The sequence below is a fragment of the Dromiciops gliroides genome, chromosome 6 (genome assembly GCF_019393635.1).
Source record: "Dromiciops gliroides isolate mDroGli1 chromosome 6, mDroGli1.pri, whole genome shotgun sequence".
In the NCBI taxonomy this organism is placed as follows: Eukaryota; Metazoa; Chordata; class Mammalia; order Microbiotheria; family Microbiotheriidae; genus Dromiciops; species Dromiciops gliroides.
In genome coordinates, this window is record NC_057866.1 from 50,894,086 (window position 1) to 50,921,926 (window position 27,841).

The window sequence follows — 27,841 nt, forward strand, 5'->3', positions numbered from 1 at the left end:
AAAACATGGGTTTCTTTTTTTAAAGTTAATGTTTAAACAGATATGATAAAAAATCCTTCAGGGTCTGTTTATCGTGCAGTAGAGTAATAAATAGTAATAATAATAGGTGGCATTTATGTGGCCTTCACATTTGCAAAGCACTTTATATACATCACCTCACTTTACCCTCAAAACAACTCTGCAAGGTAGGTTCTGCAGATATTATTATCATTTCCATTGTATAACTGAGCCTCAGGTTGAGTGATCTGCTCATGGTCATAGAGCTAGGAAATGGGAAAGGTCGGATTTGAACCCAGGGCTTCTTGGTTCTAACCCCAGTAATCTATTCACTACACCATTCTGTGGATGTTTAGGGTATACTTCAGGTAAGACAACTGGGAGTTTCCTAAATGGAACATAGATGTCAATTTCTATCACTTAGGTGAACAAAGAAAAATATACTTATTCTAGTTGATTTCTAAAAGAGAGCTAGGACTAGCCTTTAACCTCTAATCCTAGATCAATTCAAGTGAATTCAATTCAGTCCAACAAGTATATACACACCTCTATCTCTATCCATCCATCTGTCCATCCACCCATCCATCTCTCTCTCTCTCAATCATCTATCTATCCACACACATTCACACATAGTGCCTACTATATGCCAGGCACTCTCCTAGGTGCTAGTGATAGGAAGACTAAAATAAAACATTTCCTGCCCTCAAAGAATTTACATTCTTTTGATGTGTGTATGTGTTTGATGTATAATATGTGTTATTATATATACATTTTGAATTTTCAATACTGTCATGTTAATTTGTAAAGAAAAATTGATATTTTAAATTGTGTTTGTATATGGACGCATACATGTATGTATATACATACATACACATATATTTGAGTCTATGTAGGCATGTACACACACAGGCACACACACATACACATACACACTGGAAAGGTAGTATATGAGGTAGTTGAAAGGGCACTAGAGGAAGCCAGGAAGTCTGAGTTCTAGTCCAGTCTCTATCAGTAACTATCACTTTCCACCTCTTCATAGAGATTTCTCTATGTGTAAAATGAGGCAGTTGGACTACATGACCTCTAAGGTCCTTTCTAGCCTAACATTCTACAACTGTATAGTCACTGACTTGCAGGAAGACCCTGATTAGCTGACCCACATTTTATAAACTTCATTGAGATTATCAAAATATTCCCTCCAGCTTCAATAGTGCTTATTTTTAGCTCTTGCTTCTTAATCCTAGCATGAGGACCAGGCCTGAGATTTCCAGAGTGCTCTTACATATGGGTCATGATTTATTTGTAGGTAGTTTGTGTAGATTTTCTGGAAAGGTCAGAGGACTTGGGGAGAAGGGCAGAAACTTTTAAAAATATATATTTAGTCATTAATTTATATTGTGTGGTCATTTCTACTTCAACACACCCTGGTAATATACATATCTTTTGTACCATCAATCTCATCAATTGGATATGAGGTACTAAGGCAAGGAGTAGTTTGAAACTTCAGGGATGACATTGTTCTTCCCTAGATCCACAGCTGGTGTGTGGGGCGGGGGGAGCAAAATTCAGGGCTTTGCTCACAAGTTATTTTCAGCAAGCTGATAGCAGTTGGGTTACTCATCGCTTGTTCATCCCCTCACTCCTGTGCTTTCCCTCCCCTTTCACCCCTCCCCACCATGGGGGGCCAAGGCTAGTGATTGAGTGCCATGAGTATTTATAAAGGATCCTGGGATCCTCTGCCTTAGTTGAACACACAGAGACCACCCAGGGAGGTAAGTGGATACACAGGAATTTACATTCTTCTATAATGAATGAGGAGGGTGCATGTGTGGTGAAAAGTGTGACTATTGGAAAGTGATTAGGTGTTCGGCACGGGGTATACAGAAATGGTTCTGTTCCTGAATTACAAGGCCACAAGTTTAAAACAGTCAGGGTTTGGGGTGGGGGCAGATGGGATGGTGGTTAGGCATCCTTAAATGGGGTGTAGAAACTTTGGCAGGCTTCAGTGGGGCTTCCCAAACACCCTTTGAAAAACTATGTTTTTGGGCTCCAAGGCAGCTGATGGTGAGATGAATGGGTCAAGGAGGGTCTTTAATTGGTGTCTGCGGCTTGTTTTCATAGTGGACTGAGTTCGTATTCCCTCCCCACCGTTCCATAGAGTGAAACACCGCAAACAGGAGGATAGTTGTACAGTAGAGGGGAAATAACAGGAGGCTAGTTTACTATTAGAAGCTTATTAGCTGTTGACCTTGAGTGAGTGCAGTCACTTTGCTTTCTGTCTCATTTTGTCAGTTTCCTCATCTATGAAATTCACACAAGCCTTGCCCTAACTCTCTATGGTAGAGCATCAAAGGGGGTCCTAGAAAGAGAGATGCAATATGGTACATATAAATAGCACAGGTTCTGGGATTCAAACCTGCCCCTCTTTTCATTTTGGGTGAGTTACTGCACCTCATTGGTCCTCAGTTTCCTTCACTGTCAAAGAGACTAAGAGATCTCCAAAGACCCTTCCAGGTTTCTATCCCATGATTTGAGATAACCCTATCATATGAAAAAGCAGCTTCTAGACCAGGTAAGGAAACAACAAAAAGAACAGAAGCCGGTCTTCATAGAGCATGCTCGAGAAAGCCTCTGGTACCCCAAAGAGCACTGAGGGTGTGTTGGAAGGTGGGTATTCCTGGACCAGGCACAGCATCACATACATGCAGATTTCCAGGAGATTGTCAATGATAAATTGACCTTTCAAAATTAGAAAAGTAAACAAAACTAGGGACAGCATTCAAAAGCCTTTGCTGTTTTGAAAAGCAAGCTGGATATTGGATTGGAAAGGATTTTTAAGATTGTCTGCTCCAGAAGATGAACCTGAGGATCTGAAAGTTTTCTCAAAGTGTCATGATGAGTGGAGAGGATGGCAAATTAAAAGCCTTAATTAGGAGTTAATTTGAAACCAGGGGCCAATTGCAGATTCTTTTCAAGGTTTAAATTAAAAATCATCTGGAAAATGACTCCATCTAAACACGAAGGCTTACTAGCTGTGTGACCTAGGCTAGTGACTTAACATCTCTGATCCTCCATTTGCTCATGCTTAAAATAGGTTAAAAATAGTACTTAACTTACCTACCTTGAAGGATTATTATAATGAAAGTACCCTGAGAGCCTTAAAGAACTGTGAATATCAGGCATCACATTTATGTAGTTTACTACCGCTTATAAACTACTTTACTATAGGTCATTTCTATATGCAGAAATTCTCAAGACATTAAGTGACTTCTTTGCCCAAGACCTCACAATCGGTCAGTGGCAGAGCCAGAATTTAAACATGGGCCCAAGCTTCAAACCAGCGCTCTTTCCAGGGATTCTTAATCTAGGGCCAGAAACTTAGTTTTGTAAACTAATTTGATGGCTGTATTTCAATATAATTGATTTCCTTTGTAATATTTTTTTTAAGTTTATGCCTTTAACAACATGATTCTAAGAAGAAGAGGTCCATAGGTATCACCAGGTGATAGGGGAAAAGAAAATAAGGATTTCTAAATTACCTACTATGTGTCATATACTGTGCTAAGCATTTAACAAATCTTTCATTTGATCCTCACAATATCCCTGTGAGGTAGGTGCTGTGGTTATCCCCATTTTATACTTGACAAAACCAAGGCAAAAAGAGGTAAAGTGACTTGCCCAAGGGCACATAGCTAGTAAGTTTCTGAGGCTGGAATTGACCTCGGTTCCTACTCACTCCAGGCCTAGCCCTCCATCATTGTGCCACCCAACTGCCTCTTTGGACTTTTAGGAGAAACAAAAAAGACTCTTCTGAGAGAGAGAGAGAGAGAGAGAGAGAGAGAGAGAGAGAGAGAGAGAGAGAGAGAGAGAGAGAGAGAGAAGCACGAAAGAGAATTAGAAATCAGTAGCCTTGGGAATTTTGTCTCACTTTTGACATTTACTAGCTGCCCATGAATCACATGACCCACTGGTAGAGATGGATTGGAATTTTGATCCCTGGACTCCCAGTTAATTGAGCCTCAGTGACCTCATCTGTAAAATGGGGATAATACTTGCTCTGGTCTAATTTCACCAGTTCCTTTTCAGCTCTCAATTTATCTGATAATCTGAGAGAGAAGGCATCAGAATGGTTTACTGGACTGAGTGCTTAGTTTGGAGTTAAGAAGCTCTAGAATCAATTCCCACCTTTGGGAATTTTAGGTTATTGACCCGGGCAAGCCGTCTAATCCTGTTGTGCCCAAGTAAATCCCTTGGATTTATTTATCTACTGAGTCAGAAGTAAATCTGGGTATGAGAAGGCCCGACAAAGCAGAATATAGGGGATAATTTCCCCAAACATTAAATATTACTGAACAGGGAAACTCTGTTTCAGTAATAATATTGCTGGAACTTAGAAGCTCTTTTTGTGAAAAGGGAGAAATAAATTTCTTTCCTGCCAATTGATCAACAAACCTTTATTAAGCACCATCTATGTGCTAGGTGCGGAGGATATAAAGACAAAAAAACCCCCACAAAACAAAAAACTGAATTCGAGTCCTTGTCTTCAAAAAGCATAAGTGCTCCTCAGTAAACGCGTTCCCACATAAGTACAGTTGATGTGCACATATACCTATTTGGACTGATTTTATGATTTCATCAATATAAGGAAGCTCAATAAGAAAACTCTCTACCAATGCATATCAACACCTATGCAACTTGAGAGTCTTAAAGGCTGTCTGGTATACTGAGAAGTCAAATGTCCTTGGGTCACAGCCAGTTGGGTAAACAACAGAACTTGAACCCAGGTCTCCTTGACTTTAAGGCTGGTCCTTTATCCACCATTCAACATTGTTTTATTTATATGTAAGATATGGGTTTTTTTGTTCAGCTGTATCCAACTCTTCTTGACCCCATTTCGGGTTTGCTTGGCAAAGATAGTGGCTTGCTATTTCTTCTCCAGTTTATTTTACAGATAAGGAAATGGAGGAAAACAGGGTTAAGTGACTTGCCCAGGGTCATACAACTATTAAGGGTCTGAGGCTGGATTTGAATTCAGGAAGATGTCTTCCTGACTCTAGGCCCAGTGCTCTATCCACTGTACCACCTAACTGCCCAACAGATGAGGAACTAAGGCAGACAGGGTTAAATGACTTGTTCAGGGTCACACAGCTAATACATGTTTGAGGCTGGATTTGAACTCATGAATATGAGACTTTCTGATTCCAAACCCAGTGCTCTATGCACTATACCACTTACATATAAACATAAGGTAATTTAGTAGGTACTGTACAACAGCTTCCTTTGTCCAACCCAAGGAAGGCTTGATAGAGGTAGGAGCTTCTTGGTTCTCTGTCTTCTATAGAGCCTGATGCCGGGTTCACCCCTACAGTAATGAGGGGATGTATGTGTGTGACATGGGACTGGTTCTGATGTCCTGAACTAGAGCAGCCAGACTTGGCAGGAGGACAGCATTAGTTGATGCTTAGAGAATAGACTTGAAGCTTTGAGATAAAAGTAAGTGTTAGCAATGTGACATTTCTATGAGACTCATAGTCCATGAACCAACAGTTTGGGAAATTTTATCACTGGGAATGTCTTCCGTTCTATAGCCTCAGTAACTTGTGGACTTCCAGTTGGAAAGGCCTTTGGACATTGTCTAGTCTGACAGGCTCATTTTCCAGACCTAGACCCAGGCCTAGAGAAGGAAAATGACTTGGCCAGTGTCATACAGCAAGTTAGTCATAGAAATGAGAACTAGAGCTCGGCATTTGACTCTGAGGTCAAAGGATGATCATATTTTTCTTTCCGTTGGAAAGTGCTTAGAAATTTTCTAAACCACCCCCCTAATTCTATAAATGAGGAAATCAAGGCCCAGAGATGGAAATAACTTGTTCAAGGTGACACAGGGAGTGAGGAACAGGACTAGAATTTGTTTTCTGGTCTTCTGAAATCCGAGTCAGTATTCAAACTCAGTTCTCTGACTCACAATCTAGCGATCTTTTCGATTACATTACACCTCTTCTCTCTTTAATTCAGGGTTCCAAATAAAAGTGAGTCTTCTAGGCTCTCCTAATTGTTTGCTGGTTGGAAATATGGTGTTTCTTAAATCTGATACATGTCCTTGGGATGGTGGTATTTTTGCTATGCCTTAAAATCTTCCCCTGAGTTCATGTAGAAGAGATGATGCAGGATGGAGGATTATCATGGGGAGAATAAGCATTGAACTGCCATGATCAACTTTGGCTACTATGCCCCAAATACCCTCTTTTAATCTACCATACTTATTACTTAAATGATTGCTTATTAAATCCTGACCCAGGAAAAATGTAATCACTAAGTAGCTGTTTTACTTGCTACATGTAATTATTCTCAAATGGCAGACTCTGAATATTTTACTTTTCGTCCCTCTTTTTGGTTTTCTGAAACAGAGCATCTAAATATTTAAGATATAAATACTTTCTAGTCATTTAAATTTTAATCCAAATTAATTCAAAGTAGCATTATTCCAATGCTAATTGTTCCTGCCTATGACATACTCGATGGCAGTTTAACTTTGGATTCAGAAATTGTTCCGTGAAAAGGGTTTGATCTCATTTGGACTAGAATTGAGCACTGATGCCAAAGAAACTCCAACTAGGAAGCCTGGGGACATTCTGTCCCTTCTCTGTGTGGTATTAGGTAGATCTCGCTTTTTTTTTCAATTCTCATGCTCCTCTGCTCAGATTCCTATTTTCATCTTTGACCCAAGACCCTGTTGATGACAATGTGGACATCTCTAAAACCAACACAGAGTGGTCTGAGGGTGTGAGGGCGTTTGTGATAAGGTTGACAGATGGAACTCAACGACAAACTGACCTATATTTGGTGACCTATGCTAGCCATGCCACACTGATAAACAAATGGTGTTACTGTCAGAACTTGGCCCCAAAACTCCAACATTCAGAGCCCAGTTGGAGGAGTGTTGAGATGCAGGAATTCCAAAGAAATGCAACAGGCTAAAAGGTCTCTGCGTGCATTCCAGGACCCTGAATACTCTTTGAAATGAACCACAGCTGCTTGATGCACTTCTGAAATCACACTCATGTGAGTCCCTTGCATTAATATAGCAATTATGCCTTTCAAATGGCTTGGCCATATTGTCCTTTTGAAGCTTTATAATAAGCCTGAGTAAGGTAGGCAGGACAGTTTATTACGGTATAATTAGGGATGTACACATCAGGGAAAGGGTCCAAATTGGTTAAAAGGCTTTTTGTCTAAGGTCACATAGCTGCTCAGTGGCCAAGACAGGACTAGAACCTGGTTCCCCTGACTCACAGCTGAGTCTTCTGCCCACTACACTTCAGATTTGCTGGCTTCAGAGTAAGGAAGATTGCTGTCGACTGTTTAGAGTCTCCGTAGTTATATTCACAGTTTCACAAATAGAAGCAGATACCTATTTAGTAGAATATTTCAAGGCTCCCAATTTTTGCCCATCCTCATGCATGGATATGAAAAACTGGCATCCTTTTGGGATAATCTTGGATGGGATACATTACGTGATGGGGAATGTTCTACTATTTTGAAAAGCGTGTTGCCAATTGTAGTCCCCAAGAGGCAGATCCACAGCCCATTATCTTCTAGGACTTGGAAGTAAAATTCATACTGTAAATCGGAAATGAGAAATCCTATCCAGGGTCAGTTTGTAAATTTCCACATCATTAATCTCATCAATTCCACTGTCATCCTTGGATGAAATCAATTTCATTTCTCCTTCATTTTACCTTACGTTGAAAGTTACAAGTAAAATAAGCATGAACAAAAATATATTGTTTTCCTATCCTTCTGAGTAGTTTGTCATATTTCATGATAGAAGGTTGAATCTTTGGTATAAAGGTGATTGCTGATAGATGTATCCCCAAAATGAATTAGAAGGCAGCATGATATAGCAAAACAAGCATTTTAAAAGGATTTAGGAAACCAGGGTCTAGTTTGGGGATTGACTCTGTCTCTAGCTAGTTATGTGACCTTGGGCAAATCAATTTCACCCCCTCTGAGCCTCAGTTTCTCATCTCTCAAATGAGAGGATTGGGTCAGATAAGACCCAAATCTCCTTCCATCTCTAAATTGATCATTTACTCTGGATCCAAAATAAATAAGTGGCAACACATAGATAAATACTATCACATAAGAGGAAAAATAGCCGGCTATGGACAAGGCAATTTTCAGTAGAAACAGAATTACTTCCCTTTTTGAGGGTGACATTTAGTTATTATGTTGTAACGGCTTTATGAAAGGAAACTACTTCTGCCTGTGGTAAGACTTTGAAAAGGCTGAGACTGATAAATTCTCATACTCTGTGTCCAAGTCACCCATTTGTCTTCAGTGTTGTTTTTAGAAGATCATTTCCTTTTTGTCTTTGGGTCATTGAAGAGGGGTGGGTGGGACTTGTACTTATTTCTTAGCTACAGAAACATCAGCTTTGAATTGAATTAAAAAACATATTTATTAAGCAACTGCTATGTGCAATGCACTGACTTTGTGCAATATGATCTGAACAAGTTGGTCTAGGAGTGTTCAATGATACCCATTAACTATTCTAGGCAAGTGATTTCCTTCCAAGAAGGGAAAGGTCAGAGCCAAAAGCTCAGAGTGGTCTGATAATATGCCATGCAAACGACAAGCTGACATTCCAGGCACCCTAGTGTAGTGCAAAGAGCCCTGTGAGTCCAGGGATCAAAAGACTTGGGCTTGATTCCTGGCTCTGTGACTTATTAGCTGTGTGTCCTTGAGAGAGTTACTTTGCATCTTTAGATGTCTCTGTCTCTCTCTCTCTGTCTCTCTGTCTCTCCCTCTCCTCTCCTCTCCTCTCCTCTCCTCTCCTCTCCTCTCCTCTCCTCTCCTCTCCTCTCCTCTCCTCTCCTCTCCTCTCCTCTCCTCTCCTCTCCTCTCCTCTCCTCTCCTCTCCTCTCCTCTCCTCTCTCCTCTCCTCTCCCCTCTCTCCTCTCTCCTCTCTCCTCTCTACACTCTCCTCTCTCCTCTCTCCTCTCTCCTCTCTCCTCTCTCCTCTCTCCTCTCCCTCTCTCTCTCTCTCTCTCTCTCTCTCTCTCTCTCTCTCTCTCTCTCTTTCTCCTTCTCTCTCTCTCTGTATGCCTGTCTCTGTCTCTTTTTGTCTCTCTGCCTCTTTGTCACTCTTTCCATACACACACAGAGTACAGATATCAAAGTATACATATATATATATATATAAAATCTACATATACTCTATCCACCTACTTCACAAAATCCTCGTGTGTGTCAAATGCAATATTACATACAAAATGCCATAATATTAAAAACAAGACCCATGGAATGAATATCAAAAGGCAGTATGGTGTGGTGCATAGGTGTGCTGGCAGAACTAGAGTGCCACTGACCTAGATTAAAATACAATTACGATATGTTTTAAAAAAACCCAATAAAGCTACAATACAACATAGATGATATTTACTTGATGGTTTCTAAGTGAATACATGCCTGGGGGAGATCTGCTTTTCTTTGAGTTTGACACCATTTCTACAGTGGAAAGTTGGCATCAAGACCAGCAAGACCTTCCTTCCTGCCCCCACTTTGATACTTATTGGATGCTTGACCCTAGGAATACCACTTAACCTCTTAAGGCTCTAGGCAGCCCTTAAAGGAAGGAAGTTAGAGGGAAGTACTGGTGATAGAGCTTCTTCGTTAGATGTTCCCTTTACCAATGAAATCACATATCCAGTTCCCACTTCAAGAATACTATTATGAATCATATTATTTTGTATGATAACTAATGAGAATCAAGATTGGGAAAATCAAAGGAGCCTGGAGAAAACTTTTTTCCCTTCACAGTAACGACTATTTCAGAACCTGTATCAAGAATCTATTCGTTCCATTCTAGCCTGAAAAAATGGAAAATGTAATTTTATCTTTTAAGAGAAAGTGGTTTTAAATAGCACTCTCCTCAACTAATGTCATCTGCTAAACTTAGTACTGTAGTGTGGATTACAACAGCGATGTGGTAGTATCTACCGATAAGCAGATGCCATGTCTTATATTTAAAACAAACCTTCACAGCCTATAGCATTTTATTCCTTTCCAAAGTACTTTCACTCCAATGCAACCCTGTGAGGTAAGCAGGGCAGACACGACCATTTCCATCTTGTGGGTGAGGAGATTGAAATAACAGTGAATGGGGATTCACTTTGTCACCCTGGCCCCATCCCAGTGAAGCAAGGAACACATTTGTGTATATCAGATTTAATGGATCAGAGATTTTCAAAACCAAATTATTTTCTTAGCTAGATAAACTAGAGGGGAAAGATGGCTATGATGTAGTTTATTTCGAATCATAGAGTCTTGACGTTGGAAAAGATGTCAGAGGTCATCTAACTAAACCCATACCTGAAGTCTAAACAGCTTTGGTGACAAGGAATCTTTTAGCCTCTGCCTGAAGATCTTTGGAAATAGCTTCTTAAATTTTGTTGTTGTTTAGTTGTGTTCAACTCTTTGTGACCCCATTTGGAGTTTTCTCGGCAAAGATACTGGAATAGTTTGCCATTTCCTTTTCCAGATGAGAAAACTGAGGCAAGCAAGGTTAGGTGACTTGCTTAGCATCACACAGCTATTAAGTGTCCGAGGCCAGATTTGAACTCAGGGAAATGAAGTTTTCCGACTCTAGGCTCAATGTTCTAGCCACTTGCTAATTTAATTACTAGATACCTCCACTTGTTAGAAAATTATTCAATGTGTTGAGCTGAAATATGCTCATCCTTTAGGCTTAATCTAATTCTAGGGTCAAATAGAACTGGTATAATCCTTGCTTCATATAATAACATTTCAATTTTGGCTTGAATGGGGTAGTGGGGAAAAAAATTGGATTTTGGAGTAATAGGACCTGGGGTTGAATCCCTTCTCTGATATTTATTATCTATTTGACTTTGGGAAAATCAATGAATTTTTCTGGGTCTTTGTTTCCTTAATAAAGAATAAAATAGGGGCAGCTAGATGGCACAGTGGTTAAAGCACCGGCCCTGGAGTCAGGAGTACCTGAGTTCAAATCCGACCTCAGACACTTAACACTTACCAGCTGTGTGACCCTGGGCAAGTCACTTAACCCCCATTGCCCCGCAAAAAAAAAAAAAAAAACCAACCAAAAAAAAAAACCCAAAACAAATAAAGAATAAAATAAATGATTGCTAAGGTTCTGTCTGTCCCTAAATCTATGAGCCTGTGAATTCAATCGTTTATTAGAGCTGAGATTTGTTGAGACTGACTCGTATGGGGAAAAGTGATCTTATAGAAGAATTGTTTCACTCCTATTGTTGCCTGAAAGTAATTTGTGTGTGTGTGTTTTTATTCTGGTAAGTTGCTTCTGGAATCTACTGAGAACCTCGAAGATGCCAAACTGGGGTGGAGGAGCAAGCTGTGGGGCCTGTGGAAAAACAGTCTATCATGCAGAGGAAATCCAGTGCAACGGGAGAAGTTTCCACAAGACTTGCTTCCACTGCAGTAAGTTACAAACCTCGGTGTGTAGGTGGTGCTTCCAAATCTACCATGGATACAATGAATGAAGGAATGAATGAGTTGAGTGAGTGAATGGAATCAGTGAAAAAGCATTCATTAAGTGCTTGCTATCTATGTCCTTATCACTGACATATTAAATGGGGGGGGGCGGGGGGGAAGGCTAGTTAGAATTCTTTTTTGCCTAGGTAGATTGTGGAGGGCCTTTAACAACAGGCTAAACAGTTTAAACTCTAGCTCAAATGGAGCAGAGGAGAAGGTAAAAAAAATGAAATCAGCTTTTATATAGTGCCTACTATGTGCCAGGCACTGTACTAAGTGCTTTACAAATATCTCATTTGATCCTCACAACAGCCCTGAAAGGCAGGTGCTATTATTACCCCCATTTTATAGTTGAGGAAACCAAGGCAAACAGTGGTTAAATGACTTGCCCGGGGTCACACATCCAACAAAAAAGATCTTGAGTCTAGATTTGAACACAGGACTTTCTAACTCCAGGTCCAGTGCTCCATCCACTGCATCACCTACTTGACTAAAAATGAACACAGGCTTGGGAGTCAGAAGAATTCAAATGTGGGCTGTCCTGTACTTACTAATCATGTGACCTTGGGCAAAGCATCCCATCACTCTTCTAGGCCTCAGATTCCTCATATGAAAAATGAGGAATTTAGATTAGCTAATCTCAAATATCCTTTATCAGCCTGTCAAAGTGAACAGAGTTGGCGTCTGAGCCTGGAAGACTTGAGTTCGAGGACCTTTTCTGGATTGTATGACCCGGAGCAATTCTCTTAACCTTTCAATGTTTTGGGCAATACCTTAAGAGTATAAATTGGGGAGAAGGTGCTGAAGTGCATCAATAACAGAAGTTTTTCACACAGAACTTCCTACACAAATACAATTCCATTTCTAGCTCCTACTCTATCTTGTGAACTTTATTTGGCAGACAGACAATAGAGGGCACTACCTGCCCTGTATCTTGTAGAAGGTATCAACTGGTCCGTGAAAAGACTTGCCCAAGGGGGCCCAGGTAGTAAACAGTAGTAGAGCTGGCTTTCACATCCGGGCTATATGCAAGTCCTTGAAGTCTGTCTGTCTGTCTGTCTGTCTGTCTGTCTGTCTGTCTGTCTGTCTCTCCCTCCCTCTCTCTCTCTCTCTTTCTCTCTCTCTCTGAAACGTCTGTTCCAACTCTGAGTTCATCATAATCTCAGAAGAGCTGTTGAAAGATGGATTTCTGTGGTAGTAATAGATCTAAGATGATTTTAAAAGACACTTAACCATCCTACAACTAAAACATTAGCAAAAAAGACCCCAAAGTGAGTCTTTTTCTATTTTATTTATTTTGTTCTGTTTTAAATTCTTATTCATTAGTTCTGCCTATCTGAGGATTTTCATCATTAAAAGTAAAACAGCTAGAAACTCTTGGTGTGAGCAGGTGGTGGGGTAATTTGTTAATCCAGCAAGTGATTCCACTTTGGGCACTGGTCCCTAGAAGTCTCCTGGGATTATTAGCCTATCAGGTTATTCTCACAGCACTGAATATGTCACTGTGCTGATGAGAAAGCCAGCACATGTCCTTTGCAAATGCTATCATTTACCAGTCCCATCAGTGCAATCTTGGTTATAAACGAGCACCTAATGGGAGGAAGGAGGCCCACCTTTCCAAATTACTCCTTAGCTACTGAATCTCCTCACCTTGGTAGGCCTGGTTTCAAATTTAGGGGGGGCTGAACATTTTGCAGGACAACTCCTGGCAACACTAGAATTTCTCTGTGCTCCTCATGGGCTACTAAATTATGTCATATCTTGGAGCTGTTTTAATAACACATCAAGGGCTTTAGCTCCATTTGATGCAAAAAAAAAATACTCCATGCCAGAAATAGGAACACTGGATCCACCCCCACAGCTTCCTTTATTGAAGCTTCACCTTCCTCAGGAAACATAATTACCATGATAAAACCAGGGAATAGATGCTGCTCACTCTCAGGTAATGGCAGATTACCAGTGCTTTTAGTTTTGTGATGAGAGACTGTTTGTTAAAAGTCATCTCATATGTCATGCAGAAACATTTCTATGATGATAATCCAGGTTTCAACAGCTCTAGTGAGACCATGATGGATTTTGCACATTCACACTCACAGAGTCCTGGAATCTCAGAAGTGGGAGGGGCCGTGCAGGTCATCCAGTTCAACTCACACCTGACCCAACAATTCTCTCTACCCAAAAAAATGCTATCAGATGGCAAAAACTCATGTTTAGCCTGTGATCAAAAAGGGTTTTTGGGGGGGGGGGCAATGAGGGTTAAGTGACTTGCCCAGGGTCACACAGCTAGTGTCAAGTGTCTGAGGCTGGATTTGAACTCAGGTCCTCCTGAATCCAGGGCCAGTGCTCTATCTACTGCACCACCTGGCTGCCCCCTCAACAAGGCTTTTAAGGAGAGTTGTGTCTTTGTCCCATCATATTCTCTTACTATATGCTTGTGGATTTGTTGATGATACAGAATGCTTGGGAGCTGATTACCTCTTGCAGAGACTGGAGTTCAAGACATGGTTTTAGCAGTGGTTTGGTGAAGCAAGCCACTTGGAAGCCCTTAAAGTTCTGAGCAGTTTCTCCAAAGTGATCCTCCCTGCCCCTCCCCCTCCTCCTAATCAAATCTAGACTCAGGTCATTGTCCAACTTTATGGACTATCCAAGAGATGAACACTGGCAGGCTAGATCTGTGGTGCCCATATCCATATCTAGGCAAAATGATTCCTACTTTCATTTGTTTTTAAATGTTTTTTTTAAAAACATTTTTATTTCAAGTTTTGAATTTTGGGGGAGGTGGGGCAATGAGGGTTAAGTGATTTGCCCAGGGTCACACAGCTAATAAGTGTCTGAGGCCAGATTTAGGTTCATGTTTTTCTGACTTCAGGACAGACACTGTATTCTCTGCACCATCTAGGTGCCTATTAACAAACACAATAGGGATATAAACAAGGCATCTCCTATTCTCTATGCTTCATGTTCTCTACACGTAATTTTGGGGTTTGTGTGTGTGTGTGTTTTGTTTTGTTTTGTTTTATTTTGTTTTGTTTTGCGGGGCAATGAGGGTTAAGTGACTTGCCCAGGGTCACACAGCTATTAAGTGTCAAGTGTCTGAAGCTGGGTTTGAACTCAGGTCCTCCTTACTCCAGGGCTGGTGCTTTATCCACTGTGCCCCCTCTACACATAATTTGTAACTAAAAATGGGGCATGTTTTTCATTTATTTTAAAAAAAACCTTCCTTTTCTTTCCTAATAATTTCATTAAAGAGACTTTCAATATTATCTTCATTGTTATAATCTATAAATTTTGTTGTTGCAGTTATGTTGTTTAGACAAGCTCCCTTATTTCCTTGCATAAGGAGCTCCTGTTGAAGAATCTCTCTCTACCAATGCAGATTGGCATCTTCTCTGCAACTGACAATCCTTTAGAGTTGTTGCCTGAGGAACTGAGAGATTATATGATTACATAGGATCACATAGGAATTATAGAGTGTACAATACATAATATGATATATTATTAATCATATCATATCATATGTAACCAGTTATATATAACCAGTACTTGTCAGAGATGGGACTTGAACTCAACTTTTCCTGGGTTCTTTGCACAGAATGTCCCATCTTCCGTGCCCCTGCCTCTACACTGGTTGGGTCTCCCATGTCTGGAATGTTCTTTTTCTTAACCACCACCTCTTAGAATTCCTGGTTTCCTTTACAACTCAGCTCAAATGTCACCAGGAGATCTTACTTAGGCCCCATAGCTACTAGTGCCCTCTTCCCAAAAGCTATCTTCCAGCTACTCAGTGTCTCTCATATGCATTGACTTATGTACATATCATTTCCCCCAGTAGAATGCTAACTAAGCCAATGTCACTGGAGAATAGAGTATATGAAGGGGAATATCGTGTAAAAAGACTGGAAAGATAGGAAGGGACCAAGAGGTAAGGGGCTTTAAAAGCCACAGAGAGAATTTTCTACTTAATCCTAGGGAAAATAGGGAACCACTAGGATTTATTGAGTGGAGAAGTGACATGGTCAAACCTATACTTTAGGGAAATCATTTTGGCAGCTGAGAGTAAACGACTCAGAAAGAGATGAGACCTAGACCACTGACATGAGGAGATAAGGCCTACACTAGGGTGATGGCCATGTGGGTGGAGAGAAGGAGAAATAGAGGAGAGAGGTCGTGAAAGCAGAAATACCAAGACTTGGCAATAAATTGGCTGTGGGGAATACATGTGAGACAGCGACTGAGGATGACACTGCAGTTGTGAGCCTGGGTGATTGAAAGCATGGTAGTATCTTCAATAATAATAGAGGGCAGAATTTGAAAGATCATGAGTTGTTTTGGACATGTTGAATTTGAGATGCCCACTGGGACATCCAGTTTAAGCTGTCTAATAGATAGTTGGTTATTTGAGATGCTCAGGCGAGAGGTTAGGACTGGATATAAAGTTTTGGAAATTATCTACATAGAGGTAATGATGGAGCCCACAGAATTGGCTGACAAAGTCACCAAGTTTGATAGTATAGAGGAAGAAAAGAAGGTTGAGGACAGGGACTAGGGAACCCCCAAGATTAGTAGATATAACCTGGATGAAAAACCAGTAGTGGGGACTAAGAAGAGGATAAATAATAATTTAGCTTATTGTAAGTGTAAGTAAGATAGTATAGAGAGGAAAGGAGGACCCAGGAGACATCCACCATTAGTGGACAAGACTTCGAGAAAGGTTCAGCAAAGAAGACTGAGATTGATCAGGAGATTGATCAGCAGAGAGCAGGGTCATGAAAACCCAGAGAGGAGAGAGTACCTAGGAGAAAGGGGTGATCAATAGTGCCCAACCTTATAAAGAATTCGTGAATGATGAGGATTGAAAAAAGGTCATAAGATTTGGCAATTAAAAGATCCCTAGTGTCTTTAGTAAAACCGCGTTTAAATGGACAATAACATTGGAAGCCAGATTGTAGAGGGTTTGGAATCTAGTGAGAAAAAAAGTGAGTGTAGATGGCTTTCTCAAGGAAATTACCCATGAAGGGGAGGAGAGACTTATGATGGTAGTGAGGATGAACAGATCAAGTGAGATTTTTTCGTTTTTTATTTCTTTGTGAGGCAATTGGGGTTAAGTGACTTGCCCAGGGTCACGCAGATAGTCAGTGTTAAGTGTCTGAGGCCCTGAATCCAGGGCCAATTCTCTATCCACTGCACCACCTAGCTGCCCCCAGTGAGGGTTTTATTTTTAAGGATTTACATGCACATGCTTATAAGCAACAGGGAAGGAGTCAGTAGATAGGGAGAGAATGAAAATTGGGTGAGAGAGTGGGAATGATAAAAGGAGCTATCTTCTGGAGAAGGGGGGAAGGGATAGGATCAAAGATGCACATAGAAGGGTTTGCCTTGGCAAGGAGAAAGACCATCTTTTCTTGTGCAAAAGGGCTAAAGTAGGATATTGTGGGAAAGATATCCAAGTGAAGTGAGATGAGGATGAGAGAAGAAGAGAGAGCTCTTGGTGGATGGCTTCAATTTTTTCAGGGAAATATGAGGGGAAGTCCTCAGCAGAGGGGGTGGGGGAGAGGTGGGGTTCTGTGCAAGGATTGTGAGGAATGGAAAGATTTATAAAAGTTGCAGTGGTGAAGAGGTGAGTGAATCTTTTAGGGGAAGGAGAAGGGAGAAAGGGAATGAGCACTTAGTGCCTACTATGTTCCAGTCACTGTGCTAAGCACATTTTACAAATATTATCTCATTTGATCCATGTTTTAGCGAGGTTTAAAAGGATTGGCATCATGCAGTTAGGGCCCAGTTAAGATTATGTCACATAAATTCCTGGCAGATAGCACAGTTCCATGACTTTTTCCAGCTCTGATCAGTAGCCTGTGAATAGAAGTAAAGGCATTGGGTGGTGGTGATAATCCAAGATTGGGGTTTGGCAAGCCATGATTCGTGACAGTATAAGGAGGGGAAAGAATTCCAATGCAGAGGCCACTGCAGAATTGAACTAATCCATTCTTTTGGAAAGGTCCTTTCTTTAAGGTATTAAATCTCAACCTCTGAACGTCTTTAAACTTGTGTTGCCTCTATCATGTATTTACACTGTATGCATTTGCTTAGGTCCAAGCTCTCTTACTAACTTCATTTTCTTGAATGTCAGATTTCTATTTCATCATACAACTCAATGTGTGTTGAAATGGTGAGTACACCCCAGTGGTGTTTTAATGTTAATGATGATCATTTAATCAATCAACAAACACGAATTTATTAAGCATCTACTTTGTGCTTACTGCCCTCAAGTAGTATGCAGTGTAATGGGGTGGGGGGTGTGTTCTGTCACTGATCTCCAGATGCACTGCAGTGTCTTGGAGTTCTCATGGTGAGAATAGCTTGCTATGGAAATACTTGTAGAACTGTTCCATTTTGTACCTATTTGTTGTCTTTTTTTTCAATTTAATTTTTAATTGCTCTCATAAAAATAGAGCACAGTTGGGTGTCGTTCCGAGATTTCTGTAAGCTTGTCTTCTCCTCTACTGTTTTTCCCCCTATTTTGTGAGAAAAAATTACAAGCAATATTATGGCATCTTTTACAAAGTTTTAAATGATCTTGCATTTTAAACTCATGTCTTTCAGCTTGACAATGAGGTCAAGTGCTTTTTGATTACACTTCTTTCTGAACTTTCACAGATGACTGAAATATTCGTTTTGAGAAGTTTTTGTTGTGGTAGTTCTCAGAAGGAAACCAACTACTCAAGATCATGTCATTTTATTTGTAAGGAATTCCTTCCTAGAGAGAATAAAGGAATTTTGAATTAAAATTTAGAACACTCAATGCACATCTGAAAGATAATGAAAATAAAGTCTTTGTATTAGATATTGCTATAAAAGTCTGTTGTCAAAGATGTAGGGACCAGGAGTCAGTTAAATCTGAGTTTAGATATGGTCAATCAATCCACATTTATTAAAGGCCGACTGTATACCAGGCATTGTGCAAAACACTGGAAACACACACACACACACACACACACACACACACACAATACAATCCCTGCCTTTTAATGTGGGAGACAAAGTGCAAACAAAGTGCAATACAAAGCAGTAGAATTAAGAGGGGTTAGGGAAGGCTTCCTGCAGAAGATGGGATTGTAGCTGGGACTTAAAGGAAACCAAAGAAGTCAGTAGTCAGAGTGGAAGAGGGAGAGCATTCCAGGAATGGGAGACAGCCAAAGAAAATGCACGGGGCCACCGCACTTACTAGCTGTGTGACCACAAACAAGTTGCAACCTCTTTCTGTCTTGGTTTTCTCTTTGGTAAAATGGGCACATTAACAACAACAACAACAACAACAATATTTATTTCCCTGGGTTGTTGTGAGGATAAAATTTTAAAAATTGTTAAACATTTGCAAACCTTAAAGAATCGTGCAAATATCATCATTGTCGTTGTTGTCATCATCACCATTGATTCCCCAGAACCATTTCCCTATAGCTAGACTGTTAGAGGATATAAACAGTTTTCAAAATAAGAATTGCAAATTATCCATGAAGATATGAAAAAGGGTCTTAAATGACTACTAATAAGAAAAATGCAAATTAAAGCAACTCTGAAATTGTACTTCAAATCCAACCAATTGGGAAAGATCCAACTCAATCCAACAAAAATAGAAGCAACCCCACTTGGATGGGCTATGGGAAGACAGGTCCATTTTACTATATTGTTAGAGTTGTGAATTGGTCTGTGTTCTGGCTGATGCTCTGGAATCATGCAAGAAAAATGACTTAACCTTTCCCTCTGATGAAGCAGTCACAATACTAACATCCAACTGGCACATTTCTCAAGGAAGTCGAAGACAGAATAAAAAACTCCATATTCAATGATATATCAGTAGTGCACTTAACATGGTAGCAAAGACCTAGAAACAAAGTGCCTACCCATCACCTGGCCAAACAAAGTGGTAGATGAATGTAATGGAATGTGTTTGTGCTGTAAGAAATAATGGCCATAAAGAACAGAGACATAAAAAGACTTAAATGAACTTACACAAAGAGAGACTGACAGGAGAATACTTTGTGCAATGATTATAAAAATGTCAACAGAAAGGAGACTAAAAGGAAGCCAAACTATGAGTAATTGAAATGGCAAATCTTGGTCATGGAGAACATGAATGAAACATATCACGTTCTCCCTGCAGAGAGGTAGGGAGGGGACAATGGGGGCAGAATATTGTATATACTGTGAAATACAGTGGTTTTGCTGAATTGCTTTTCTTTGTTATGAGGAAGGATACAATTTTGGGGGATCGGAATATCTGGAAATAATGGTAATATAAAAATGCAAATTGATTAAAATAATTTTAAATGTGATATGCATTATTAATCTGTGAAAACAAATAATAGGTTCCATTTATATAGTGCGTTAAGCAAAGTGCTTTACAGATATCTGATTTGATCCTTATAACTACCTTGGAAGGCAGGTACTATTATTATCCCCATTTTACAGATGAGGAAACTAGGGCAGACAGGTTAAGTGACTTTCTTAGGGTCACACGGTTAATAAGTATCTGAGACCAGATTTGAACTCAGCTCTTCCTGAGCCCAGACCCAGAATTCTATGCACTACACCACCTTTCAAACACTGATGCAAACTCGATAATGAACTTATTTGTAAAGAGACTGCCTAGGATGGTTATAATATTCTTACATAAGCAGGATCCCTAATACCAAGTTCCCTCTTTCAGTGGCTTGCAGGAAATCTCTGGACAGTACAACAGTAGCAGCTCACGAATCTGAGATCTACTGTAAATCATGCTATGGGAGGAAATATGGCCCTAAAGGAATTGGATTTGGACAAGGTGCCGGCTGCCTTAGTACTGATACTGGTGAACATCTTGGATTGCAATTTCAACAGTACGTTAAAATCCTGTCACCTCTCTATTTTCTTGATGCTCTATTACCCAATTATTAGGCCACTTCATTTAGTTTCCATAGCGATGTTTTCTGGAAATGGAAGAATGGACTATAGTGTTGATGGGCCTTTAATGGAAAGTCAAATGCAGAAATATTTTTAATGTGATTGTACATATATAACCTATATAAGATTGCTTGCTGTCTTGGGGAGGACAGAGAGAGGGGAGCGAGGGAGAAAATTTTGAAACTAGAAATCTTTTAAAAACAAATGTTGAAAACTATCTCTACATGTAACTAGAAAATAATAAAATACTTTTATGATTAAAAAACATATAAAACATAAATAAATGAATTCCCTCGAGAGGAAACAAATAATGGGAATAGTCAATTTGACCAAGTTTTTTTTTTTAAACAATGTTTCATTTTTCCTAAAGACTTTAAAAATTATCTGCCATTCTAGCATGTAATTACTCTTATACAAGTGCTCTTTGTTTGCATGTAGATGGAGAACCTGAAATGTATGGACTTTATGGGGTTTGAAGGCTTAGAGACCTTCATAGCATCTCCGTTTTTAACCTTTGGGAGATTAAACGTCAATCACATTAAGATAGCAAAAGTCATTAATACACCATGTATTCATATCTTATAAGGCACACAATAATCCCCTCTCTAACCCTCCAGACTTTCACCCCTGGGTCATAGGATGAATAATTACAAATCCACCAAGAGGGTGCCTTGGTAGGGATTTCTTTATGTCCTAAATACATAATCAGCTGTTTTCCTAATGACATGAGTATAATGGCTTTGGAAAATCTTTGCAGCAGCTTGTGACCAATGTCAGTCAGTCAAGAAGCATCTATCAAGTATTTGGCACAGTGTTAAGCAATAAGAATACATAGAAAGGTAAAAACTTGGTACCTTCTGTTATGGAGCTCATGGTCTAATAGGGGAGGGGGAGATAGACAACACGTAAATAAGTAAGTGCCTACTAGACATATTCAGTGGTGATGGGAGGCACTCTCAGAAGGAAGGCACCAAATGCTGTACCAGGCAGTAGGAATACAAGGAGAAAAATGAAATGATCCCTGCCCATAAGGAACATATGTCTTATTGGAGAGAAACACCTTATAGAGAGGTAAGTGAAAAATTAAAGGGTGATCACTGGGAAATAACACAGGTAGGGAAACTCGCCTGCGTTATCTGTACTAGGTGGCTTAGAATTCACAACGATGGCTCCATTTACCCTTCTAGGCTTATCCCCCATCAAGCACCCTCTAGTCCAGTGAACTTGGACTAATTACTCACATTCCCTGAACTTCTGTGTCCTCATTCCATTTCTTTCTGCCTGTTAAAATCTTATCCATCTTTAGATGCCCAGCTTCCAAGCTTCTTGAGCTGGGCTTTCCTCTTCAGTTGTAACATGAAGAAATTGGAATAGATGATTTCAAACATGGCTTCTAGCTTTGAAATGCTGTGATTCTAGAATTTGTTGATTCTTCCAACCAGAACTAAGCCCTCCTCGTCTTGGCTGCTGGAATCCTTTCTTTGTATTGGCACATGATTTCTAGGCTGTAAGCTCCCAGAGAGTAAGAGTTCAAATTTTGATGCTGTACGTGCCACTTGAACAAACGAATAAACATCAGATCATTTGAAGGTTGTATATGTTATAATCATAACAACAACAGCTAACATTTATATCGCCCTTTAAGGTTTGCAAAGCATTTTATATATGTATGAATATGCATATACACATGTACATCTATACATATACACATCCATATGCATACATGTACATTTACATGCATGTATATACACATGTGTGTATCTTTTGATCTTCCCAGCAACTCTTTGAGGTAGGTGCTATTATCAACCCCATTTTAGAGATGAGGAAATTGAGGTAAATAGAGATTAAATTACTAGCTCAGCATCACACAACTAAGGTGTGCATAAGGATTTTAACTATCAACCTGTCTCTGGGGCTTTCACCATTTCTCTACCTAGTTGCCTAGATCTATAGACCTGCAATAGTCAAGTCTAAACATTTAGGAAGGGAAAGCAGTAACAACAACAAAAAAGGATATGAAATCCTGGAATTTAAGAGAAGTCTCTTTTCATTAACTGACCTCGTTATTCAATTCCGGAATGATGTCTCTACTTGGAGAATAAAGGATAGCATTGAGAAGGTTCTTATTGTGTTCTTAGTTTTGTTATTGCGATGGTGTCATAGAAAGAGTAGCATCCCTGTGTGTTGTTTAAAAATCTAAATTGTGGGTTCTAATCTGTCCCCCACCCCCAGTTTGGGGGGGAAATTGGCTAAAATTACTGATAAATTCACCAAGAATTTAGGCTTTTAAAGGTTTACTAAAAGATATAAGATAGTAAAGAGAAAGAAAGATTGGGAACAGATTTCTTATAGCACGGAAATCCTAGCCTTCCTAACCTCCCACCTGAAGTCCAGCCACCAAGCTGATGTCTTGAACCACAAGAGGAAGTCAGCCCTCCACCAGTGTCTGCTTCCTACTTCATGTTCTCCTCCCAGAAATGGGAGGCTCCTCAAGTTGATTGGCTGGTAGCTTTGATAGACAGTACCCACGAGCAAACGTCACTTCCTGACGCCAAGGAACTGACCACATGGCTTGCCCTCAGAAGCCTTCTCCTCATGGTGGAGCTTTCCTACAGTAACTCTCCAGCAGGTGGCATCATTCCAATTGTTACACCTGATATCTAGTCTTAGCTCTGGGATTTATCAGGCATTTGCCCTTTGGGTGCTTGAAATCTCTGAGCCTCAATTTTCTCATCTGTGTAGTGGGAATAATAATACTTCCCCTACCTGCTTGATAAAGTTGTGGTGAGGTCAAAATATTTAACATTTGTGAATATGTTTATTAGCTGTAAAGAACTGGACACAAGTGTTGCAAAAGTTCTTCTGAACTCTAGATCAGAAAAATTTAATAAGAAATGCTTGTTGATTGACCTTACAATCCTTTTATTATATTACCTGCTCGCTTTGTTTCTGGTCTCCCATGCAGGATACATCTCTTGTATTAAATATGGTAGATTGAATTGCAAGGAGAAATTCTAGTTTGTTGCTTTTGGACATGTGTCATCAGTCTACCCTCACCCTATAATAGTTTTCAAATCTCTCTTAGAGAAGACAGAATGCTCCAAATCACTATACATATAGGACTAGGGCCCTAAGTTGAGTAGGAAAAACTAGAACCCAGGATGATGGAATATTAGAGCTGGAAAGGACCTTAAAAATCTGTTCATTCATCTCCTAACTGAGGTCCATGTAAGGGAAGGGATGAGTCAGTGGCTGAAACAGGTGCATGATCTAGGCCACCTGTTCTTTCTACTATAATGTCTATCTCAGGAAATTAACTATCATTGGTAAAATGAAGTCATGCTTACCACTAACCTGTCTTCTTCCATTAGGTCCCCAAAGACAGCTCGATCAACTACCAGCAACCCTTCTAAATTTACCCCCAAATTTGGTGAGGTGGAGAAGTGCCCTCGCTGTGGCAAATCAGTCTATGCTGCTGAAAGAGTAATGGGTGGTGGCAAAGTAAGGAGTACTTTCTTTCTCTCTTTGTTTTGGGTGGTAGGCATTTTTTTGCTTGTATTTTGAATTTAAGAAACCAGGAAACTCTGAAAGAAATTCATGTTACCTATTGCCTATAACTACAATTCTGAAATGTACCCTAAAGTATGCAATTGTTAGCATTTGGGGGGGGGGAGAGGGAAGCTTTTATAACATAGTGATTGGTGATTCATTGCTCATATAATTTTTGACTTAGTCATCAAAAATAGAAAAGAAATGCCCTTGGCGAAGAGCCATAACTAATAATTTTGGTGTTTAGGGCAAGCACCAGAAAGTGTTGCCCAGGGCAATAGATATCACAACACAAAATCCTGTGGGGAGGCACGACACCCCTCATAGGGTGGTATAATGGGGAAGATTGAGATCCTGCTGCTCTTCTTCCCCCAACCCCTGACACTCTACCCCTAGTAGAGACCTCAGAGAGGGTATTGTAGGGAAAGTTGCAACTGGGGAAGTAGAAAGGTATGAGGTCAGAACTCACCTGAGTTGTGTTCAAGGGAAAGTGAGAAGGAAGCATATCAATCAACAAACATTTATTAAGTGATTATGATATGCCAGGTACTTTTCTATACATTGAGGATACATAGAACAAAAGCAAGAGCAATCCCTGTCCTCAAGAAGTTTACATTAAAAGGGGAGGGAGGGGGAAGACAACTATTCACATATGGAATACATACAAATTACATACAAGGTAGATGAGAAGGTAATTTTTAGGGGGAAAAGCACTAATAACAATAGCTAGAATTTATATAGTACTTTAAGCTTGCAAAGGACTTTTTATGATTTGATTTTATTTTCATGACAGTCATGTGACTCAGGGGCTATTATCATCCCCATTCATAGATGAGGGAACTTGAGACTCAGGACGGATAATTTGTTTAGGATCTCAAAGACAGTATCTAAGGCAATATTTGAACTTAAGTTTTCCTTCCTTGAAATCTAACATTTTATCCACAAGGCTACCTATCTGCTTCAGCTTGGGGGAAAGGGAAAAAGGAGCATGGGAAGGCATGGGCCACCTAGCTTCCTATTTGAACTAATTTTTCCTTTTTTGGAGGGGAGGGAGTGCTGTTAAATACCTTTTTCTTTCTATTTAAATAATATTTTATTCTTTTCCCAACTACATGTAAAAACAAGTTTTAACATTCATTTTTTTTAACAACTGAGTTCCAAATTCTCTCACTCCTTCATTCTTGATTGTCACCTCACAGGATTTTTCTTGGAAGAGCACTTTATAAGCCTTCAATGTTGATAGATAGATAGAGAATTTATTTATCACTTACTGTATTCCCTACTCTCAAGGAGTTTACATTCTACTGAGGGAAGACAACACACACACACACACACACCACACACACACACAAAGGGAGCTAGAAAGAGGAGGTAAGGTGGATAGCGCTAGGAACTATCTGGTAAGGATGCTGTTGAGGAGATCAAGTCCTGAGAATGAGACATGAATCTGGGAGTAAAATGAGCATGTCTTTGGTACCTTATAAAATGGTCCAAGCCAGCAACTCACCAATTGGAGGAGGGGGCTGCAAACCAAAGGCATCTTCAAAATGAGAAGGCTGCTGGTATGAGGTAGAGAAGTCTACAGAGTCAGCAATGGAGCTGGGAGGCTCTATTAAGTGAGTTGTTCAAATTGCTTTGAAGACTTTGGATAAACCAACAAAATCACTTTTCCCTGAAATATCCAAATAACTAAAGCAAAAATATTTCACTGGCTTGAATTACTTAGATAAATGGCTCCTTTTCTTTCATCTTGGACACAGGTTTAATTTGAAATTCAAACTCAATGCCATATGCTCGCCACACACTGTTAGGTTGTTCCTTGGATGACCTAAAACTAACAGATATGTTCAAACCAAGGTAGCCCTCCTGGCTATAACCAAACATCCTTACTCATCATTCATTTCTAAATTTAATTGGATTCAACTGGATTTTTCTTCTGAGTCCCTCCTGGACAACAGCCACCTATACTTTCTTTCTTTCTTTTTTTTTTTTGTTGTTGAGGCAATTGGGGTTAAGTGACTTGCCCAGGGTCACACAGCTAGTAAGTGTTAAGTGTTTGAGGCCAGATTTGAACTCGGGGACTCCTGAATTCAGGGCCAGTGCTTTATCCACTGTGCCATCTAGCTGCCCCACCTATACTTTCTAAGGATTGGTTGTATCTTTTCATATGGCTTCAGTCAATGTTCTGTTGTATGAAAGGGATTGTTTGCCTAGTCCTTTGGTGACATCTTTTTGTCTACTTCTCAGCCATGGCACAAGACTTGTTTCCGCTGCGCCATCTGTGGAAAAAGCTTAGAATCTACAAATGTCACTGACAAAGATGGAGAACTTTACTGCAAAGGTGAGTGAGATGCGAGGAATGCAAAGTTGCATCATGGGCATCCCTGTGCCAGGGTGCCTTCCTTCCCTTTCTGTCAGGGCATCCTTCTGAGCAATCGCAGGATTTGGGTTTTTTGATGAGGGCTGAGGCTGTTTCAGGGGAGGGGACATGAATGAAGTAATATAATCTCATTGACTAAACTCTTTTCTCTTTTCTTTCATGTTCTCATCTCCTTTCTTTCAGTTTGCTATGCCAAAAATTTTGGACCCACAGGGATTGGGTTTGGAGGTCACACAAAACAAGTGGAGAGGAAAGAGTGAAGTGTGCTGAATTCTGGGCATTTGGGATGACTTTTCCAGGCACAAAATTTTGATGAGAAATTCTACACCAAATGACATCTTTTCCCAACAATCACCTTTGAAACTGGACAAGATTCTTTTCTAAAGCAGCTGTTGTACTAAGTGATGCTAGGAAAGTGTTTGAAGAAAATTGATTTCAGTTTATTATGTTACAAATAATTTAATTCTTAAGCTACTTTTGGGGGAGATAAATAAATGTTCAACTGGTTCCAGAGGATGTCCTGGCACATTTCTTGAATTGACTTTTTAATGGGGAATGATTTTTCCAGAGAATGTAGAAACACATATGCTTTATAGTCAGTCTCAGTCAGGTGTCTGGTAATCACAATCTTGGGAAGTGAATAGGAGGTTTGGAAGTTGCAGGGCTAACACAAAGATTTCCTTGAACATGGTAGATGTTTAATAAACATTTGTTGAATTGGATTAAAGAAAAACAGATGGAATAAATGAGGAAAACGGTCAACTAAGGAAAAAAGTAGAAGATTCGGGTCATTTTCCCAGCCTGCCAGCTTGGAGAAAAATTCACATAAGGATCAAGATGAAATGAGGGTATGAGGGAAGAGAGAAAATACAGTTCCCATTTTTAAGCAGAAAGTTAAAGGCATGTTGTTGTTGAAAAAGAAATATTTATTTCTTCCACCAGCTTTTTAATCCTTCACGTTTCTTGAAAATTCAAATCAAAATAAATGGTAGATATTATTTACTTCACAAACCATTTTCAAAGGCTGTTCCTTTATTCTTAGACTTATTCTCCCATTTAAATGTCTTTTATTTCAAATTGTTAGAGCTGAGATCAAACTGTAGCTGATTATGAAATTATTTCCTCTTTTCCACTACCCAGACATACAACATGTGTATTTATGTGAGCATTATGTTAGAAGAGTGAAGATCTGAATTATAGTTCTGCCTCAATTACCATGTCATTATAGGACCTTGGGCATTCCTCTTCTGTTTACTCATCTGTAAAATGAAGGTTTTGGACTAAGTTATCTTTAAGGCTCCTTCTAGCTCTAATAACATTGGCAGCATGTTATAATGGGAAGACTATTTGGAAAAATTTGTATGCGAGTCCGAGTTCTCACACTTCATAGCTTTGTAAGAACAATAATAGCTAGCGTCCACACATCACTTTTAGGTCTTTAAA

The 27,841-nt window shown here is 39.7% G+C and overlaps 1 protein-coding gene across 2 annotated transcripts; it reads left to right on the top strand.

Annotated features, from left to right (window-relative positions):
• Positions 1-1,611: 1,611 nt before the first annotated feature.
• CSRP3 (cysteine and glycine rich protein 3) lies at positions 1,612-27,399 on the top strand. Of its 2 annotated transcripts, XM_043971518.1 has the most exons (6): positions 1,612-1,769; positions 11,336-11,478; positions 20,237-20,405; positions 23,841-23,970; positions 26,266-26,359; positions 26,582-27,398. In XM_043971518.1, exons 2-6 carry the CDS (start codon positions 11,367-11,369, stop codon positions 26,656-26,658), a joined length of 582 nt encoding a protein of 193 aa, XP_043827453.1. In that variant the 5' UTR covers positions 1,612-1,769; positions 11,336-11,366; the 3' UTR covers positions 26,659-27,398. The 2 variants fall into 2 exon arrangements, with proteins under 2 accessions (XP_043827453.1, XP_043827454.1); XM_043971519.1 differs by lacking the exon at positions 1,612-1,769 and having other exon boundaries at positions 26,582-27,399.
• The last annotated feature ends 442 nt before the right edge of the window (positions 27,400-27,841 follow it).